This window comes from Echeneis naucrates, chromosome 1 (assembly GCF_900963305.1).
Source record: "Echeneis naucrates chromosome 1, fEcheNa1.1, whole genome shotgun sequence".
Classification (NCBI taxonomy): Eukaryota; Metazoa; Chordata; class Actinopteri; order Carangiformes; family Echeneidae; genus Echeneis; species Echeneis naucrates.
The window spans coordinates 22,828,446-22,849,411 of NC_042511.1; the positions used below are offsets into that span (position 1 = coordinate 22,828,446).

The 20,966-nt window shown below is 40.2% G+C and overlaps 1 protein-coding gene across 1 annotated transcript in view; it reads left to right on the forward strand.

The window, feature by feature from the left end:
* lrba (LPS-responsive vesicle trafficking, beach and anchor containing) overlaps positions 1-20,966 on the forward strand; it is a 166,377-nt gene that overhangs the window by 70,855 nt on the left and 74,556 nt on the right. The window contains exons 35-36 of the mRNA XM_029509480.1: positions 135-243; positions 8,986-9,152. Coding sequence (XP_029365340.1) covers positions 135-243; positions 8,986-9,152 — 276 coding nt within the window. The remainder of the gene's footprint in view (positions 1-134; positions 244-8,985; positions 9,153-20,966) is intronic.

The following is a 20,966-nucleotide window of genomic DNA, read 5'->3' on the forward strand; positions in this document are numbered from 1 at the left end:
TGCATTTTTTGTCTTATACTGAATTAGGTACTTTATTATTCACGCACCATGTTTTAAAAGGTCACAACAACAACACATGCTATCAAGTGTAACAGTATTTCACTCCAGTGGGCTGATGTCTCTCTTCTCCTCAGACTGCTGAGTCACACCATGAAGGACCACCTGGTCCGTGTGGCTAATGAAGCTGAGTTTATCCTCAGCCGACAGAGGGCTGAAGACATCCACAAACATGCGGAGTTTGAGGTAAGATGCTGCACAGCTCAGACAACCCATTACCTCTTGGCGTAGGGAAATATTAAAATCAATACAAAATGTATACAGATTTTTACAATCTGGTGTTTCAAATGTTGAGGCGACTAGAAATAGTAACCTGAAACTTTTCAAACCATTAATTATAGGTTTTTCGCTTAATCTCATTGAGGTGATACACAAATGTGTCATCTGCTAACCAGGCAGTGAGAATGCATAAAAGTGGATTTGCTGAGGTGAATAAGTTGGACGGACAGACATGTGCAAAGATCAGCATTTCTCAGCAGAGGTGTGTTTTCGATGCTATTTACCCAAACTCTATATAAAGCAGGACATAAAGACATCTATCTGTCAGGTAAAGGTATTAATAAATGAAATTTGACAAATGTTGTCTATATTTAATTTCCTCAAAAGAATTATCTAATGAAGATTGACAGTATAGAAAACCAGGCTTAATAAATCTGTCATGTATCCTCTTTAATGAACTTTTAGAAACTTGTTATGACACTTTCCATGTTTGGACACTAAAGTCCATTTGTGGCTTCAGGGCAATTTGTTTAAGACTCCTCTAATAGAAATGTTTCATCCTTTTCATACCCCCATCTTCTGTCAGAAAAGTATATGATGAAGTAACACTCAGTGGGAGCACAGAGCTGCTCCAGTGACAACTTCAGACTAGTCCATCAAGTTTCAGGTTCTGTCACAACAAACTTTCAGGATAAATGTTTACTTTTCAAACACAGCCCTCTGCTAATCATGAACATACACAAAAACACACACACTGAAGTATTCTGAGGCTAGAGATCACGCTTGGCACATATCGCTAACCAAACACTGTAGTGTTAATGTATCCCTGTGCCTCTCAGTCTAACTGCAGGCTTACCCCTGAGACATAACTTCTCTCTCCTCTTCCAACCAGCTCCCAGCACAAATGTTGCTTTTCACGTGTAGCTGCTGCCCATGGGCACCCTTTCTTGCCCCTGTCCCAGTCCAGCCACAGCCCCCTCCTCGGCTTTCTAGATCTCACCAAAATCATTTCCTGACCTACTGAGATCCTGTCCATTATACTCCCGCTGGGGGTGTATTTTGCCAGTGACAGGAATATGGCATCCTCCCTTCCCTTCCATCCTTCCCGCCCTCATTTCTCAGGAACCTGCCATCACTAAAAGCTGCAGACAGTCCTGAGAGGTGCTGGCCTGAAGGGCTGACTGAGTATAAACCCACCGACTCCACCTCCACCTCCAACCCTCGGCCCCCACTGCAGTAAAATGTGCTGCTTTTTTAAAGGTTCAAGGAAGGGTCTCTCTTACATTTGGCTAAAATAAATTCCCTCAACAGTGTTGAAAGTCAGTCAGAGTGCTAGGGGCACACCTCTTGCACATCAAGGTTTTGTCTGTGATTTCTATGTTTTGCTCTCTTCCCAGTATGGACTGCTTTCTGTGTGATTGGCATCCTGCTCTGGCGAACCTTTTCTACCTTTTTCAACCTTCTCTTCTTCACTCTGCTTCAAGTGTCAGTGATTTGCTCAGTATTATCTGACGTGAGCTGACCTTATAATGATCAACAGAGTTAAAGAAAGATGTAGTTCTACTAAGTTGATACAGATTTTTTTTTCTTCATAAAAAAAAAACAAAAAAAACACACACATTGCGTTTGCGCTGCTGCTAAAGGGCATGTGTAGTATGTGAGGTTAGGTAGATGTCTTCATCTGACACAAGAACAGCACAAGTAGAAAAAAAATATATATTAAAGAGGCTTGGAGTATGAGACGGAGTTGGCAGCCAGTCAGCAGCACGACATGCCTCGTCCTCATGCTGTGGCTGCCGGCCACATGCTCTGTGTTACCTTGTCTGTATCACATCTCCATTCCACAAACACTGGCATCAGTCTGTGATTCCTAACCTCACTAATTGTAGTTTGGCTCAACATTGAAGGTTGCAGATACTGTTATGTTTTCTGTTTTTGTGTCTTTTGGGAGGAATTATGTTTGTTTTCTCTCACTACTCTGAACTGAATCTTCTGTACAAAGGTTAGTAGAAACCTTTGTGCTCTTAATATTTGCACTAAATAAAGAGTTGGACATAAAAATAAGCAATTTAAATGACGTAATTCACGTCCTACTCTTTCATAAACCTTTATGTGTCTCATTACTTGCATGCATGTAAACATGACATGAATAGTCTTTGATGGATATTGGGAACAGACAACCAAGGCCAAGGCACCTCCTGCTCTGTTATTTGGTTTTTGTACTTATGACTCTGCCAGATTTCCTTATCCACTCTGCTTTCACCAGTCATATTTATGCTGTATAAATATTAACATCTGTATTTTCAAGACATTGACATTAGAGCAGTAGTGTGTGTAGTCTAAAAGAGCGAGGGTTTGTTATGTTTCTCAATGAAGCAGCACTATCAGCTCCAGGAAATATGACTCAATTGAGAGCAAAAATGCAACTAATGGAAAGATATAACTTTCCATTAGTTGTATATTTTGTTGTCATTTGAAACTTGTTCTTTGTTTGCAATCTTCCAGGGGTCCTTAATCAAGATACCCATCATAACACGTCCCAAACTATGTTTCACAATTGAATTCCCCACTTAAATGCAGTTGTTCCTCAGTGACCTCTGAGAAGAAGTGACCCCCTGATAAGTCTTGCTCTGATATTGCTGTATTGATTTTTGCCTCCATACAAGCTCTGCTTGAGCCTGCTCTAGCCAACGGTTTCATTTTGCACTGCCACAATAAAACTAACAGGCCAATGAAACATCCCCCACGAGGGTGGGGGTGGAGGGTTTTGAAATAATTTTCAGCTATGTCCCAGTTTTTTAAGTGTTGTTCTTCTGTATTGTGCTGTGGTGACACTATAGGTTGGTTATTGTTATGTGAGAAATGGGCTAACGTAGGCCGGTGAAATGACTCATTTTGGCTGTCTTTGCATCCACTGGGAGTGAGCTGGTACGTCATCCAGCACCAATTGCCAGAACATGACCTGTATCCTCCTTGGCTACATTTTAATGCACTTGGGAAGTTTTGTTTTCACCGAATTTCAGCCATAGGACCAGAGAAGAAAATAATTCAATAGATGAAAACAAATTTACGTTTGCTCTTTGTCAGACCTCATATCCGAGAGGAGGCATCTTTTGATTTAGATGCCCATTTGCCTTAGAAACATAACATATGCTTTCTCTCTCTCTCTCACTGTCTCTCTCCCTGACTCGCTCACACTCTCTCTTGGTCTCTGTGGGACAGAATTGAGTTATCTTTGGGCCGGATAGTAAGTTATTACAGTGGGCTGAGGGTGAAACAGAGATGAAGATAACTAGGGGGAAATCCAATTACCTTTTAGGGTTCTCTATCTAATAGGATCCTTAATGTGAAGGAGATCTGCAGATCGGATGCTGCTACCCAGCACTGCAAATGATAGACTCTGATATCTTCCAAAGGAGCTGGAAGGGACTGGGAGCCCCAGAGATAGAAAGGAGGCGAGAGCAATCGAACTCCCTCTTTTTATGGGGCTGTTCATTATGAATGAAATGTGGTGGGCTCAGGGCACAAGGGCAGATAGATGGTCCAGATAGGGAAGAGTGAGCAAGACCCAAGTCGTTTCTATTCTTTCTTACCCTTCCCTTCTGCTCTGTTTTATACACCCCCTCAACTCATCCTCTGCTGTTATGTGGAGTAATTGAATTGACTGTCTGAGAGATTCTGTGAAAGCCAGACGATAGTAGCTAATTAGTGCTCGGCGTCATTGTCTTCTCTCTGCTGAGCTTGTAAAATGATCCGGCCTCTCTCCCCACGTTAATGACATTAACATTGAGTTGATGCTTATTATGTTCTATTATCATAGCACAGGTCTCTGGAAACTTGTGCATCACGGAGAGAGTCCCGGCAGGGAGGTTGGGCCAGCTTTGAAATTTAGACTTAACCAGCAGAGACATGTATTCCCTGATATCACCAAAAAGCTCCTTAAGACAAATTTGTTGTTAAAGTAAATATAACCCACTGAATAATACACGACTGTTCAGCCACATTGTTCCCAGCACTCACTCGGACTGATGGCTGCCACCAGCTATAGCTTGGTGCCACGTAGTTTTTGCAGCCGTAATACAGTTTTTCTGCGGGAATGGATGCTCAGGCATCTCATTATGGACAAATCCGATTTCAAGAGTGGGATTAAAAAGAATGTCTAAAAAAGATGTCTATGTTTGTGATGGCTTTGGGGCACAGGCACCAGGATAGGGCATATTGTCCACCTTTCACATGGTGATGGACAATACTAGGACTTTCTAGCCATTTTTAGTACGTTTCTTTCTTTTTTTTTCTTTTTTCTGTACATCATAGCTTGTTTCAAAAAAGACTCAGGAGAAAGAAATTGAGAGGTGGGGTACAAGGAGGGTTGGTAAGCAGGAAGCTCAGTCCTGCTGTCCTGTCAATGTAATGAAGTCCCCAGGTACCTCCTCTGCAGCTCCCATCATTATGTGTGACCAACTTACACTGAAATACGACTTTACTCCACAGTTTTCCTTTGTTTCAGTCTGCAAGTCTTTTTAGTCACCAGAAGGATGTTCTCCTTTTTTTTTTTTTTATCTTTTTATTCAGTATGTGCTGCTGAAGTTCAGCTTACGTTTCTGATTAAAAAAATTCTATATATTCTTGCTTAAAAAAAATCACAGATAACCCATTTAGTCGTATTACGTGGCCTCTTGTACTTTATTTTTAATGTCAAAATTTTACAGTTTTCTCCTCAAATTTCTCTGTGATTTGTCTGTGATTTCACATTCAGTCTGGGTCCTTGGCCACCTTCCCGCATTTATGATTTCAGGCAACAACCAATCCAGAGGACAAGTGTTTTTCATCTAGTCACGTCCTTGTTTCATTTGACTATTTTTCACCCGTAGACGACAGTTGAACACGTATGATTTTTCACATGGCATGACCTTGAAGCGCAGCCAGAGTCATTGTGCAAACATGGCAGCAACGCAGACTGATGTGGCAAGAAGAGGGTGCGGTTTTGCAGAGACAAGAGGTTTCTTGGTGGAAGAGATGAAGAGGCTGCCATTTGAACATGGTGACCAGTCCATTAAAGATCAGCCACAGACAGTATGAGGGGAGGAGCCGGGGGGAGTAGGAGGAGGAGGAGAGATACTTTGATAAGTGCTGCGCCTGCGTTAACCTTGATGGCCACAAGCAATGGGCTGATGCCAGCAGGAGGGATCTGTTTCAACTGAATTAGATTTTTTTTTTTTTTTTTTTTTTTTCCCCTCCGGCGCTCGAAGAGCAGAAAAAAAAAAAAATCAATACTTGGGAGCACAGCATGACAGGAGCATCATTTCAGAATTGAAGTGGCTGTCAGGCATTGTCATTTGGTGACTTTTGTTCGCCATTGTACTTTTAAGCCCTCATTTTTCTCCCCCTCCTCTTCCTTTCACTCTTTCCAAGCCCATTGTCTGAATTCCCCTGGTGACATTTTATGTTGCAATTTGAAAACTTGAGGGCAAGAGATCAAGTGCAAGAGAATCTCTTTGAAACCAATTGGTGGACTGGTTTGGCATCTACTTTTGTTTGGTGACCCCCATCCTCCTTTCTCATTTCATTCTCTTGTCTCCCTAGACCTCCAATGTGCTCCAGGAGGAATTTATTTGTAGTATATTTGCATTCTTTGATACCAGACAAGGACAAGTCTGATGTCTCGCCTTCCTCTGGACAGTTTTTCTGCCCGTTCGTAAATGAAAACCTCAGGGAGAGCTTTTCAACGGATGTGAGAAATTGCAGATTCTTTCAGAGCGATAGCCCAGCCTTGGAGAGGGTGCAGCCCTTGATGTGCCACCAGTGTCAAGAGATTGCAAATCAAGCACTTTAATAACATCTCTGCTGGTTTTGTTTTTGCCTCCCGTTCTCCGGCTGAACCATGAGAGCCCAGTTTTGTCAGTCAGCGCATTGAAGGCTCGCTGTGGTGCGGCAACACCGCCAGACCTTTCACTGTCACTCTAATTGATAAACACAGGGCTGATTTCTTGTAATGAGCCTCCATTTTCCAGCCTATTATACTGGTTAACCCTCTAAACCCACAGAGAGGGAGGAGAGGAGCCAAAGCGTCATTTGACAACTACGGCATTTAGATAAGAATGACATTGGTACAACACCACTATGAAGCCCCTCCTCCTTGTACCTATTCTCTGGTCCAAAGTAAGGTTTAGCACTGTGAGGAAAATACACATTTGAACACTGCAGTCCATGAGTGTGTGTTGCCATTTCTGTCATGGTGCGTGCGTGTGTGTGTGTTTTCAAAAGATGATTACTTTTCTTTGCACAGCCCATCTCCACCTGAAACTCCAACGCACATCTATATTTATTTATCTGAACTCTGGATGAATTGCTGGAGACACGACTCAGTGTAATTGACTCGATTAATGCCAGCCATTATCATTTCGTCTTCAGCGAGCTGTCTCCCCTGGCAGAGCAGGCACCCACGCTGGCCGACCCTGTCAGCCAGGCCATGTAATGGAAGGTGGTGCCCATGATTACAGTGTCGCAAGTCATAATGCTCCCACGGCCAGAGAGTTGGGCCCTGGTTGCTGTCTGGATAGGAAGCTCTGCCATATCTTTTTCTCAGCTGCACTTGTTTAACTTCGAAAGAGCTTAGATTTGAACATGTCTTTTTATGGTTGTTTTCTTGTCAAAATATGCACAACTGACTGTTTCAGTCTCTGCAAAGAGGCTTGTTCTTATTTGTGAAAAGGAACAGATACTTTTAATTGACTTCTTATGTTTCAGTATTTTAACAGTATTTTGAAATGAATGAAAGAGCAGTTTGTTTGAAAATAACCTAAATGCCCCTTTTTAGTTTCTATCCTTTATCCTGTCAATGAACGTGGATGGAAGAGAATGCAGCATTGTGCCAAGCAGGGAGATTTAGTTATTCGCTTTAACCTTCATACTAACATAGCATAATAAGTACTTCATAATACTGGAGCATAGTCTCTGACTTCACATCAGTGGAATGACCCCCAGAATTAACAGTGACTTGTCTTTTCCACTTACAAGCCAACCCACCTCTAGGTTTTAATGGCTCTACTTATGTGTTCAGCTTTTTTGGTTGTTATTTTAGGGGTGAGTCTGTGAATTTGGCCTTTTCTCCCAAAGTCAACTTTGGCACTGGATATGAGCAAAGCTCATTACAACATGGAGGGTTTGGGTGTTTGGGCAGGCTCAACACACAGGTGATGAAGTGTTTGTTTATGGTTATGAGTGTGAACCCAGCACTGTTGATTAGTCCTACAGACTTCACATGTCTTAATCAGGGAGAAATGGAAATTGACTCTTTATAGGCCTTTATCTGTTTAGAAGATAGAAATCCACATAAGCATTTATTTTGAGGAAATGGATAAATGTTATTATGATGTTAAATATTTCTGGAGGAAAGTGCTCTTTCTGCTAATATATCATATTTATATTTTCTTTCTTGTGCAATTTTTTAGTATTGAGTACAACTAGAATAGTTGTATGCTGTTCTCTGAGTCACTTCCTTTGGTTCAGCTTTCCTCTATGTCCCATTCCTACTTGCCTTTACCGTTGCTGATCAAGATTAATGGGCATGCAACACACACACACACACACACACACACACACACAGTGAAGCCAAGCCTTCTCTGGTTTAAAATCTGAAACACTTACCCAGCGATCCCTCTTCCATACTCCCTTTACTTGGCCATTTCCCAGGTCATTGTGCTGGAAGGTCAAGGCCCAATTTAATGCCACACAAAGAGACACAGATTGATAATTAAGGTCCAGCAGCCTGCAGAAAAAGCCCCTCTAATGTGATTTATACCTATAGATTTTCTGTCAGATATGAAATGTTGTCGTTCAAATTGAAGAGGAGGACCCATTATAAAGCGTTTTACTGCTAACTTTGGAAAAACAGGTTGCATTTGTTCAGACATGCATCTGGGTTAATACGGTGTGTGTGTGTGTGTTTGACTGTTATACCAAGAGCTTAGATTAAAGTTAATTTGATAAGGACAGAAATGTACCATTAATAATTGAATGTGTTTCATTCTTAATATTGCCATTTGCTTTAGTAGCTGTACTTGGAGAACACAGAGGAAAATATAAGTGCGTTGTTGCACATTTGAGGTGTATGTCTTGATGCTCTGTAGGTAGCCTGTGTTTTTTATCTCCTTTTTATCCTCTTTCCTTCTGCTCACTTTCAATACAAATATCACTTTCAACACTGTTATTTCAAAGGACGCCATAAATGCAACACAAGTTAGCAATTGAAATTATTTGTAAAATAAAGATTGGAAATCAGAACGCTTTTACAAATTATAGTTGCCATTTTCAGAAGGTGTTTTACTTTCGCCGTCGCTGCAGAGTTCAAAGGCTCATTCTGATAACAAATTCCGACAGAGAAAAATGTTCTCCCCGTGCATTGTGGGTATCGTGTTATTTGGTGTGCTGGAGGGCATTAGTAAATACATGTCCACTGTTATTAATCAACGTGACAAGAGGACAGAAATGACCCTATGCTTTTCATTTGGTTCTACTCAGAGTAGAGTTTCTATATATGAAAACACTGTATGCTAATGTCTCTACTTTTTTGGCCCTATATATCAGTTGCAAGATATTAATACATTTATACGCTATGTAATTCAGTTGCTTGACATGTTTGGATAATCTTTTGCAATGATATCTTCTGTTTGCAGGTTGTATAATGCATGCTTTCTCTCTTCTGTTTAGTCTAACTGTGCCCAGTATGCAGCAGAGAAGCGAGATGAGGAGAAAATGTGCGATCACCTCATTCGAGCAGCCAAGTACCGTGACCATGTGACGGCCACACAGCTCGTCCAGAAGATAGTCAACATCCTGACTGACAAACATGGAGCCTGGGGAAACTCTGCTATAAGGTAATGTCGAAACTGTATCGTCAAATATCTTTTGACATGTGGGAGGAAACGAAGTCTGTGTTACTGATGAGGGCTTTCTTTGCTCAGTCACACTGCCTCACACAAATACACATAATACATTTTGGATTATAGTATGCATGCAATCTATTTTAGAATTTTCCTGTATGTAAAGAAAACCCTTTTAATCAAGGAGTTACACCTGCTCTGTTTTTTTAGAAACAGTATAATTTTCTCTGCCTTGAAAATTATTCATATTAATTTAATGGTTCTAATCTCGTCATAATCTTTCTCATCCCCCAATACTCATGACTTTGATTAAATTAGATTTGCAAAGGTGAAAATGTCAGCTGTGGGTTGGATGATGCATTGACTTGGGAGCAAGATGAAAGCCATTTAAACAGCTCTGCTCCCATTAGGAAGAGAGGGAACCTTATCCTCTGTGTTTGTTTCACCAAATAGGCAGCAGAATTCAATGCAGCTATTCCCTAATGATGGCTGTTTGTGCAGGTAGTGTGTAATAGTGAGCCAGAGAGACGGCCGCTGGCTCACGCTTGTTAGACTGAGCCAACTCTCTGGAGACTCGTCTGGCAAGGGTTAGTTTGTTATTGGATCAGGAGTCTATCTCTGGTTGCTTTTGTTTTCTTTAGCTATTTTGTTCTCTTAATAGCAGGACGTGGTGCATTATTTGTCATATTTTTCTTTCCTTGATCTCATCTCCTCCGCCTTCTCCTACTTCCACCCCTTTCTTTCTATTAGTCTTCATGTGTATTCACACAAGGCTGTGCTGTTTACTATGGAGATTGTGTTCTATGAGCTCTGGCCAGAAAAGTCCCCCATTACTGGTGCTTTGCACTGTTGTGCTATTGATGGTTTTTCTAATGGCAGCCGATGGGCGCAGGGAGCTGTTGGCACTGGGCCTTGGAGTGCAGCGCTCTTTTAATAAATCACAATCAGTCCTGTGCCATTACATCAATATTTTTTGTCAATTACTGTGAAGGTCAGGTGGTGCAGCTTCACACCACCGCCCATGGTATGTGGGCATAAGAGAAACATCTGGTGCTGCAAATCCCAGAAAGAGAGCAATTAGAAGGAAAAGATGGACAAAAAAACACACACACACGAGCACACCTGCATACCTGCAGGCATACCACAATAAGAGCTGTTCTTTCCCAAATTCCGCTCATACACAACATGTGTGCTGAGCAACATCCCTGCCTGTAAATAAGGAGGGGAGGGGAAGAACAGATACACAATGAACCCCACAACCATTTTCCAGCTGTTAAAATGAAATCCAGGAGCACAAAGACAATACAAAGCTATGATTACGACCTTTTGTTGCAAGGGTATAAAATCCAAGCTTGCCTGCTCACACGCCATAAAAACGTATTCCCTGAAGTTTCCATTCAATAAAGAGTCTGAAAATGAAAATATTATTTTCTCACAAGCTGATGGGAATTGTTGTTTCCTCACGGCAGGCATCTAATATCTTCTGACATATTGTGACCTGCCTGAATGCAATTTGTGTCTTAATATCCAGCTTACAGCGGCCTTGGCCTCTGGAGGAAAGAGGTGTTAGGTGATTTTCTCTTTTCCATTCCTGGGCTTTGTCTTTTTTTGTTTCTCTCCCCTCACTCTCTCTCTCTCGCTCGCTTCATCACAACACAGTTTCTTTTCTCCTTCTCCCTCACTCTGCGTCCTTTGCTCTTTCTTGTTTTACTATCTGCTTCAGTTGTAACGCTGCGTGTCCAGGGGGGATTTCTTCCACCAGACAAAGGTAGCATTCATCTGTCATCTGATGTCAGGACATAGACAGATCCATAGACAGGACGACTACCTGTCCATTCATATTTTTTATTTTTTTTCACAATGCCTTGAGCCTCAGGTGTACAACATGCCCGCCTGCTGTCTTTTTAAGAGAAGGGGAAAAGGTAAATGAACAGGTAGCAAGATGGCCACAAATGAAACAACTGGCAGGTGTCATTTTTTTTTTCTCCCCCCACATCTCTTTGCTCCCCACCCCTTTCCTTTGAGCTTGGGTCCGCTGAGCATCCAGACTGCTGTGGTGTTTATTTGGGTCAGGAATCATCTCTCATGTATATGACACCTAGACAAAGTCGACGGACAGAGAGGGGAGATGAGGGCGGATGATGGAGAACGCCAGCTTGCCGTCTCTGGGGACATGCACTACTCTTCTCTTTTTCCCCTCTCATACCTTCTCTTTATTGCATTCTAATAGGCTGACTAATGTACCATGGAAATTCACTCTGAATGCAGGAAGCGGGGAAAGTAAAAGGAAGGTGACTGCAGCTGAAAGAGGTTGGAGTGTGATGTAGAAGCAGTGTGCACACTTTTTCACGGCCTTTTTTCACGGCTGTTGTTGACAATCTCCCAATGTAGCCAGTCTGTTTGAGGCAAACTGAGGCATTATTCAAAGTGCAGAGGTTTAGGTTTTTACGACCTGAAATTCGTTCCTCTCATACTTAGTCTTTTCTTTTCTTATAAAGCTGCATCAGTTTCCTTTTTATCCCCAGTTTACACTAACAAACCTCACCTACAGCTAGCCCCCCAAAACATTCACACTCCGGGCACTGACTCCTCTCCCACTGCTCCTCCTCCCTCATATAAGCAGCTCATTTTCTCCAGCACCACTGCTCTAATGGACGCCCTTAGGCTAGAGGCTTCCCAGCCAAGGGACATCCATCTTTTGGCATGTCAAACTCCTGCCCGGCAAAAAATCTTTGTGATGTGCACTCCAATTTTTCTTCAGTAAATCAAATCTTCCTTCCTTCAGAAAGACGAATGCTTCAGGGTTGGAGTGTTATAGAGAAAATCAATGCCAGCAAAATTGAAACAGTATGCCCCCGTATTGATCGGCCTTGTGAGATCGAAAACGAACAGCTTTGTAACTGTTCCTCTGGACAGTTAGCTGACCTGTAATGGACAAACTATTGATATTAGCATTACTATTTTATCCTGTGCTATGTCATTTCACCAGTGCGCTATTGAGGGAAAGAAGCCGAAGCAGAACAGGATTTTTCCTCTTATCCACAAATGATGTAGCAGAGGACATTTTGTGGCACAAAAAAATAAGCACAATTTGGTCTTCCAATGTGATTGGATATTTATTATTGTTGTTTTTTTTTTTTTTTTTTTTTTTTTTTCGAAACAATACATCTTCAGGCAACAGGAAAGTGTATAAAATGCTCAATTCATTTTGACAGAGCCAGACATACGTTCAGTTTACATTTCTAGAAAACAAAAAACTGTAAATCCCCATGTTTAAAAATATGTCATTATTTTTAAGGATGCAAACAATTTTCATCCACTCACCCACTCTTTACTCCTTGTCCTTTATTTTAAAGTGACATGAAAGAAGTTCACAAAACTTGGAAAGAGAAATAAGTCATCAATTTTCAGATTAGTTGTGTTTCAATTTTTTTTTCATTTACATACAGCAATTATACATTTGTGAATAAATAAAGCAGGGTTAATTAAAGCTTGGTTTGAAAACATTTTGGTATTACTTACTCCGAGTTTTAAACTCAAAATGTCAAGGGGTGTAATGGGATTTTCTTAGCATTAGCATATCGCTGGCAACACAAATAAGTATCCAAAACTGGCAGCAAATGCAAATATGGCTAAATACTGACTGATGCTCAGACATGACTTCATATTATGACAATATCTAGTTTCTTCAAAACTACTTAGAAGATCATGCAAATACAGGCCTATATCAATTGAAACCACCAATTCAGTTTTATTTCTGCTTCAGTATTCATGTTCATAGAAGACACCATTACATAAATTGAGAAATTGATTTGACAAAATAGGTTTTTCCATTAAAATGTCTCCTGTTGAATGGTCAAATGAAATTGCAGCATTGTGACCAGTTCTGTAGTCATCATAGGCCTTTTTAGCTTTATGTCTCTTATTGAGCCTCCTGTTCAATTAATAATTCTCTGAACGCTGAGCTAGGCCACACTGAGGACATTCGTGTACACATAGTACTTTCTTTCAGTAAGTGGTTGCATGAGAAGCTGCAGAAACCAGATTCTTTTCTACTTGTATACGTTCATTCCAGACCTAAATCACAATTATGATACATAATACTGAATGTAATGCATGTGTAAAAGCTGAGGTCTGCACAGTGTCTATGCTGCATTGCGTGCATGTTTTATGGACACACCGTACATTACAGCTGTGCCGGTGGTGTGCACCTAGAGCTGAAAAAGGAAATGGGACTCCAGCACGTCAGTGGAGAATATAACCATAGGAAACAAGGACATAACTGTTTAGAGTACACTGGCTCTCGGAAATGCATGACACGAAAGGGGCAGGAAGACACAGAAACAGTGAGGCCAATGGAAGGAACATGGAGATGAGAGAGATATTTGTTTCTGAAGCATCGAAAGCTCAGATGGAGACAAAGACAAGATGGGGACATTGTCCCCTCGACGCCCTCTCCTATAGCGATAGTATACACTGAGCCATACTGATGAGTGATTACGAAAATCTGTACGTCACGGGCTGAGAGTGTGTCTTGTTTGCTGCATGGAAAACTCCACAGCTGCAGACTTATCTGACCATCCGATTGACTTTGTTGTACTGTGGAATGAAGTAAACACAGTAGATCCCAGGTTGTTATTCTGATGTGCAATGAGGAACACAAGCACTTTTTCACTCCTCCTCTAAACATTTTTACAGAAGTGGAAAGTTTGAGTTAATCCTTTTGTTTCAGAAACAATTATTAGTAAGATTTTACAAAAAAAATTAAGTCAGGTTTGCAAAATCTACAGTAGATAATGTTTGGAAGAATTCCTTCTTTACATTGAAAAAGACCCATTACATTGTACAGTACTTAACTGGCCATTTTTAACTGGTAATGGCTTCTGGTTTGCTTATAAATACTTGCAGTCTAAACACAAACATGACCCGATGTGCTGAGCAGTGGCAGCTGCAGCAGTCTACAGCTCCTGTCTCATCTGAGGCACAGACAGTTGTTTCCTTTAGGTCTGTATCCTGACTACTTCAAAACCAATTAACCAGGAACTCCAGTTGTGGTCATCCATCTGCCTCGATACTGTCATAAACATATAGCATAAACATACTGTATGAAGAAATGCGAGCCTGCCTTCAGTTATGTTTATCTTTGTAAACGAGACTCTCCGTATCATGCCGGGATCTCCAGCAACAGAGTCCTTAAACGGGTTTAATGCGAAACCCTCCACCTCATTAATCATGCGCAGTGACATGTGTCTGGGACAGAAAAGTGGTGACAGGGACAAAAGGATGTTCCTTAAATCTCTGGGGAGACTGTTCGAGTTTGACCGACATGCGTTCCATCAATTCCATAAAATAACGTGCCACAAAGGCCCTACCGTGCAGTCTCGCTCATGGATATGAATAAGAATATAACCTTAATGATAACATTTACTTCAACTGTATATACAGTACAGTGGCTGGGGCTGTAAGGAATAGTAACAAAGTGTCATGGTGGAACATATTAACAGCTGATGATGTCCATATGTTAGCATGGTTAAGTGTTGCCGTATAGGCTGAGACTCAAAAAAATTACGATCAGTGGGGCTTTTAAAATGACAAAAAAGGAAAGTGGTGAAGTGAGAACTGTTATTGTGGTAATGTTTTGGTTTTTTTTTCTAAAGCGTTCAGTGCTTACCAGCCCTTATCATATGAACTCGCATATCCCTTTGTTGATGCAACGCCACATGTTCCAAATTAATTACTGAAGTTATTCATCGCAATTAATTATAAAATATATATGCAAATACAAGAAACTGATCTTTGATTTTTTTTTTAATTATTTATTTATGTTTTGCTAATTATTTTAATGAAAGTTCACGTCATATTTCTTGATATTTCTTTTTTTTTTTCTCTAAATAAATAATCACATTTTTTAAACAGGAAGAGCTACTTTGCAAACTTTCCATGAAGCAATAGCAGTACCCATTTTGAAATGCCTTTTAAGATGCAAATGATACTTTGCACCTTAGAGTCACGGCGTTAATGTACCAACTATATAACCTATACATGTTGCTATAGTGTGGCACTTTACGTGGGGAGGAAAATTGATAAGAGGTTTTCAGTTTTCCCAATTTATGTTACCCATTTATGCCTTTTCGTTACTTGTCTCAGTTTTTACTGCATCAGTATTGTCTGTTCTCTTCCCAGCAGCTCAGAAATGTAATGGAATCCTTGTTTTGAAGTATGAATGAAGGCGGCCATCCCAGAAAGACCAATTACACTATCCTGCCTCGCTGCTCACAGCTCTGTGTGAGTCTGTAGCAACTCTCAGATTTATGAGTTTCATATACCCTTAAGAAAGTATATGGCCTTGGTGGAGCAAGGTCATGATAAAAAAGGGTACTGATCAATATCTGAATGAAAAGCCATTTGGGAAGTTTTTAGGGCTTTTTTTCCTCCTTTCTCCCTGGATGCAATATCTGCAGAGTATCGATTGTCCAGGGCCAGTAGTTAGTCAAAGGCTATCTCCTTTGACTAACCCCTTTGCAGCGTGTCAGCCCCCCCTCCCGCTTCCTTGTGATAGATTGGTATGCTTCTAGCCACTGTAATTACACCATAGGACCAGCAGGCCATTTATTTTGCTATTTTTGCCATTTGCCAAAAAACGCTTTTATCTTTAGAATCCAGCACTTTCTTGTGCAACAAAAGCAAGAAAAAGAAAACATAAAACACTGATGATCCCCAGTAAAGAGTGGGGAACACTGGGCATCATCCTTTGCTCATAGATCTTCAGTTTTTTCTCTCCCTGTAGATTTCTTTTCACCCCCATTGTTGTGGCCGAGTTCAAGTTCAGCACCGCCCTTAGAGGGAAAAGACCCGGCAAGCTTGATCATCGAAGCTCCGTGTACTAAAACATTGCTATTGATCATAGACAGAGGGAAATTGTTAAATTCTGTTATAGAGACTCACAATTTCAGTCAAGGATGAGTGGTACCATTGATTCTATCTTTAAGAAGTTTGTCATATTTGTTTACATTATTGAAAATCTCTACAGGTATAGGCATGCTTCAAAGCCTCTGGCAGAATATTCAGCACCCCTCTGAACATAAGGAGTACGGTACAACTGTATTTACTATGACCTTGGTGCCAAAGTACATTATTGAGCTTATGCACCTGTGATACAAAAAATAAAAACCTTCAAATTTCTGTCATTGTAAAAGTAGAGTTCTGGCTAAACATTTGTGTTTGATAGCATTAGACTGTACAGATGTACCTAATAGTGTATATAGTATGGGCTATTTTTCCAAAAAGTCAAATTCTTCTACAAACGTTAGAAGATTCCCACATGGAGTCCAGAAGCATTAAAAATGGAATAATAATAGAATAGAATAAGGATCACAAAATAGAATAGAAATAACAATAGTAAAATAGAAGTTATGAAACAGTTATTAACAAAAGCAGTATTGAAACAGTATTAACAAGCTGCAATTTTAACAAGAAGACTCAGACCTTTATCTGTGTGGATGGTCTTGTTGTAATTGTTTTGCTATTGATTTAGGTATTTTTTTTGGTAATGATGCAAATGAAGCTATAATTACATGGCCATTATAGTTAGCCAGATTTCTGTTTACATGATGATCTCAATCACCTTGCAGTGGAATTGCCGCACTTGACACAGACACGCATGCATTGCGGTGTAAGTGTGGTATAATGGCCACAGCGGTATGATGGAGAGGGAGGAGGAGGTGCTCCTAAACAGCAGACAGCTTTGCTAGATGAGATTTCCGAGCCCTGCAGTCCTGAATCACACTGAGGCAGGACACACTAACAGACAAGCACAACTCATTTGTTTAATAAAGTAGTAGAACAAAAACAACAAAGACTTGTTTAATTTTCTGAATTTTGAGTGATTTCCGAAATCACAGTGAAATATATAATGGCCGGCTTTATTTATTTTTTTTTTAATTTCAAAATCTGTGCTCTCTTTCTCCTGTTTTTATTTCTTTTTTTTTTTCTTTAAAAAATCATTTCAACATTTTTTAGTATTTGAGGTGTAAGGCTTATTTATTAAATTTTTCATTAAAAATGAAAAAATGTAATAAATGTGGACTCTGACTGAAAAAAAATCCTAGACCTGACCTTGAGCTTAAGCATTGTGTTTTTCTTTTTGGGTTGTGTAGGAAATGTGGGAACAAGTTCAGATTTGTCATACCATTCAAGATCAGCTCTGAAAGCTAGAGGTCAGAAGATTATTACAATGGGCCAGTAATGGCAGAATTATGCAACTCTGGTCCAGTGGATGCCCTCATTACCTTGCAGTAGTGGTGATAAATGGCCTTAAATGCATGTTGTCAAAATCACAGGAAAAATGCGGCTCTTCATCAAAAATACAGATGGTACCACTTCAGTGCTGTAGCAGTGGAAGTCTGTATATACTATTTATTATGTCTTTGATGCTTAGATAATATTCATGAAGAAAACACTGAAGCTATTTTAACGTTAAAGAATGAAAACGTTTGTCTCGGACTGGGAATGGCTTTTCACAGTCTGTTAAACATTCCAGTCCTTTGGTCAATATTTACCACCTTACCAAGCAACACTTTTACCTCCCATCAAATCTGAGATAACCAGTGTGTAATGTTCTGTTTTTTTGTTGCTGAATTTACACTGAGTGTAATTGCTGCTAATTGGAAGCTTCACACTAAGCTGCCCGTAATTAGAGCTCGATTTGCATTATTTCATTTGGCTGCACTGCATTGTGGGGAGTCGGAAGCCTTTTGCCTCCCACCCATGGGAGCACTTTGATCCTCACAAGCCGGCGATGTTGCAGAGCTGCAGTATCACTCCCTCTATTTTTCAGATCGCTTTTTGAGAGCTCTTGGATAAATTGGAGTTAATTGGGAGGAGTGGTAGGTGCTTATTCTGTCTTGCTAATGAGAGAACAAGCAATTCTGCGTGTTAGCAGCAAACAGTCAAAGGAAGTTAGCAAGAGAAGGAAAAAACCCAAAGATCTAAATGTACATGGGCTTTGTGTGAGTGTGAGTGAGTGTTTTAGCAAGATTTAAAAATTTATTTCAAACATATACTCTTTGAATTAAGAATGTTCATAAACATTTTCACTGTACATCTGATTCATTGCACAACGTTTAAATTTATGTAAAAATAGACAAATTAAATAACCTTAAATTAAATGATCCTGAGATTAATAATCAGGGTGCTCGAAATTACACAAGGAATGTCATTTCAGAGCATGAGATGGAAATGTTGGTTGGTCTGTGACCCTAACGTTACCTTTGGTAAATCTTGTAAACAACATTAGCTGAGGTAAATTAACATACACACGTCCTCTGTATACCTCGTTGAAGAGCGGAGGATAAGCATTAATGCACATATAGAAAATCACTTCTGCACTTCTGACTTAATCATGCCAAACGCTTTCAGTGGGAATGTATTTGGTCCTGTTTCATTTTAATTTGAGTCTGGAGATGCCGGCGGAGCGATCGCTGCCACAGTTTGACAAAGAGCCCATGCTCCAGCAACCAGTCTACAACATGACAAATTCTCAATCTATTCCTGCTCTCCCGTTTCTTCTAAACACATGGTTTATGCAAATCAAAGCAAAATGATCCTGGGGATAGCAGCAATGTTTGAGCAATTTGAGGACTGCCAATAGGAACTGGTATTAATATAAAATAAGCAAGGGCTGAAATCTGTTCTGCATATGCAGGTCTCATTGACTGTACCCAAATTAATTTAGCAGAAGGTTATGAATGACTGTTTGTGCCAAAGTGCAGTCGCTTGTAGTGATATATGAACGCATATTCACTCCACATGTCCTGCTTTCAATGATAAAAGTCATCCTATCATCTACATAATATCAAATGCTTTGAGGATAAACCCATACAAAATGGTAGCATTTTCTTTACCTCTTCATGTGCACCAGAAGCCGTTTCTGGCTGTCCCAAAATGGAAGCATATAAAATAATCATAAAAGGAAAATTTGGCATTTTTAAAATAATATTTCTAATATCAAACACACTGCTGGTTTAAAATCATAAAGAAACTTTTAAAGACTGAAAACGGTGAGTAAGGTGTGATGCATTTGTCTGCGGACAACCCTGTCTGATTGGATTTTGATGGATCACAATCATTTGTCCTTGTCAGCAAATGAACAATCGTTACCATTCCAACAGCAGTGCTATCAAGCCTGCAGAGACAATCTATTAACATGTTTAAAGCAGCCGTTTGATAATGATGAGCAGCAATCATATCATACCCTGGTACTAAGAAAACTACTAATCTCATAATAATAATACTACTAATAATTACTAATAATAATAGTAATATGTAGTGATTAAAAGAGGTGACTTGGGCTGCCATTGTTTTCTTTAAGGGCGTTAGTGATATTTTTAGGACAGAATTAAACCTTAATGCACTGACGGCAAATGCAGTTGGTGTTGCATACAACTGTAATGTGGAACAAATGAAACAGAAACTAGTAAGCAAAGCAAATGACAAATAACCAATTCCTTTATGAAAAGAAAAGAAAATTTATTACATCTGTTTCAAATGTTTTGAATTGAATAGCATCTTAGTTAACAATCAGCACCACCAATGTATGTCAGCTGGTGATTTAATAAGAATACACTCACATGGACACATTCACGTAAATGGATGAGCTTCTTGCTTGTTTCTGGTAGCTTTAGATAAACAGCAGCAGTATGTCAGGAAGAGTGTATTCTGCAGGGCATGGTCGGTCAATGTGTCTCACTTGGCCTCCCTCTTTTCTAAATGCTGCTCACTCCAAATAAGCGTTTCATTAATCCTGAACATGCTCTCATACGGAACGCTCAGCAGAATTTGTTTTGCATGTTGCCAAAGATCTACTTGGACCCTGCTCTGTTTTGATGTAAATGGACAATTTGGTAACACAGTTGAAATCTTCAAGAACACACCAGTTAAAAATCTTCTCTCAGCGTGTTGATGGTTTATGTTCAGTTTATTAGATTGAACGCATAACTATTTTGTTAACTGATTAGGGAGTAAGAGTATAAAGGCCGCATAAAAGCAGAAACTTAAGCTCCCCCATTCAAACTCAGTGTTGGTAAACTTCCTCAAATTTACAACTCCAGAGTCCTGAAAAGCATCCAAAAGATGTTTAAAGAAAAGAAAGAAAGGAGGGAGGGGGCAAAAAGTAATTATTCTTTACTACCTCACATAAAACTCTTCTGGGCCGTGTTTCTTCAGTAGCCGGTATGGTCCACATTATAAAGGCTTGGTATGGCTCAACATTTTCTTCTCCACATCCAAACTCGGGGCCTCATGGAAAGCTCGCAGACAGTGATTCAAGCATCACGAACGTTTTTCAGGAGCACACACTCTTCCCTCTGGCAGTTTCTGGGTGTTTGTCTCTCCCTCGCTTTCATCATCAGACAGCAGTCACTTCAGGCTTAACGAGCAGGCCTTTCCAGACACCTTTTATGACCAAACTAATTACTAATTACACAAGTGGTTGGCGTGAGCCACAGCACAACGCTGGCCCTTTGTTATTTTAATTGTTGTTATTTTGAAGAATGGTGCTTCAGTAAATTCTGCCAAGGATGCCCGAGGAGGATGGATGAGCTCTGAATAATTTATCATCTTTGTGGAACACACTCAGCGTACGGTATGGGGGGTTGCATAGCGCTGTACATCTCCATTCTTGTTATGGCGGTGCTCCTCATCAGGGATTGATGACGAGGTATCTTTCATCATCCGACCACCTCTTCCAGCACCCCATCATTAGGATTTCCATTGTTGCTTGTTCAGGGTGTGCTGGATAAATATGACTGG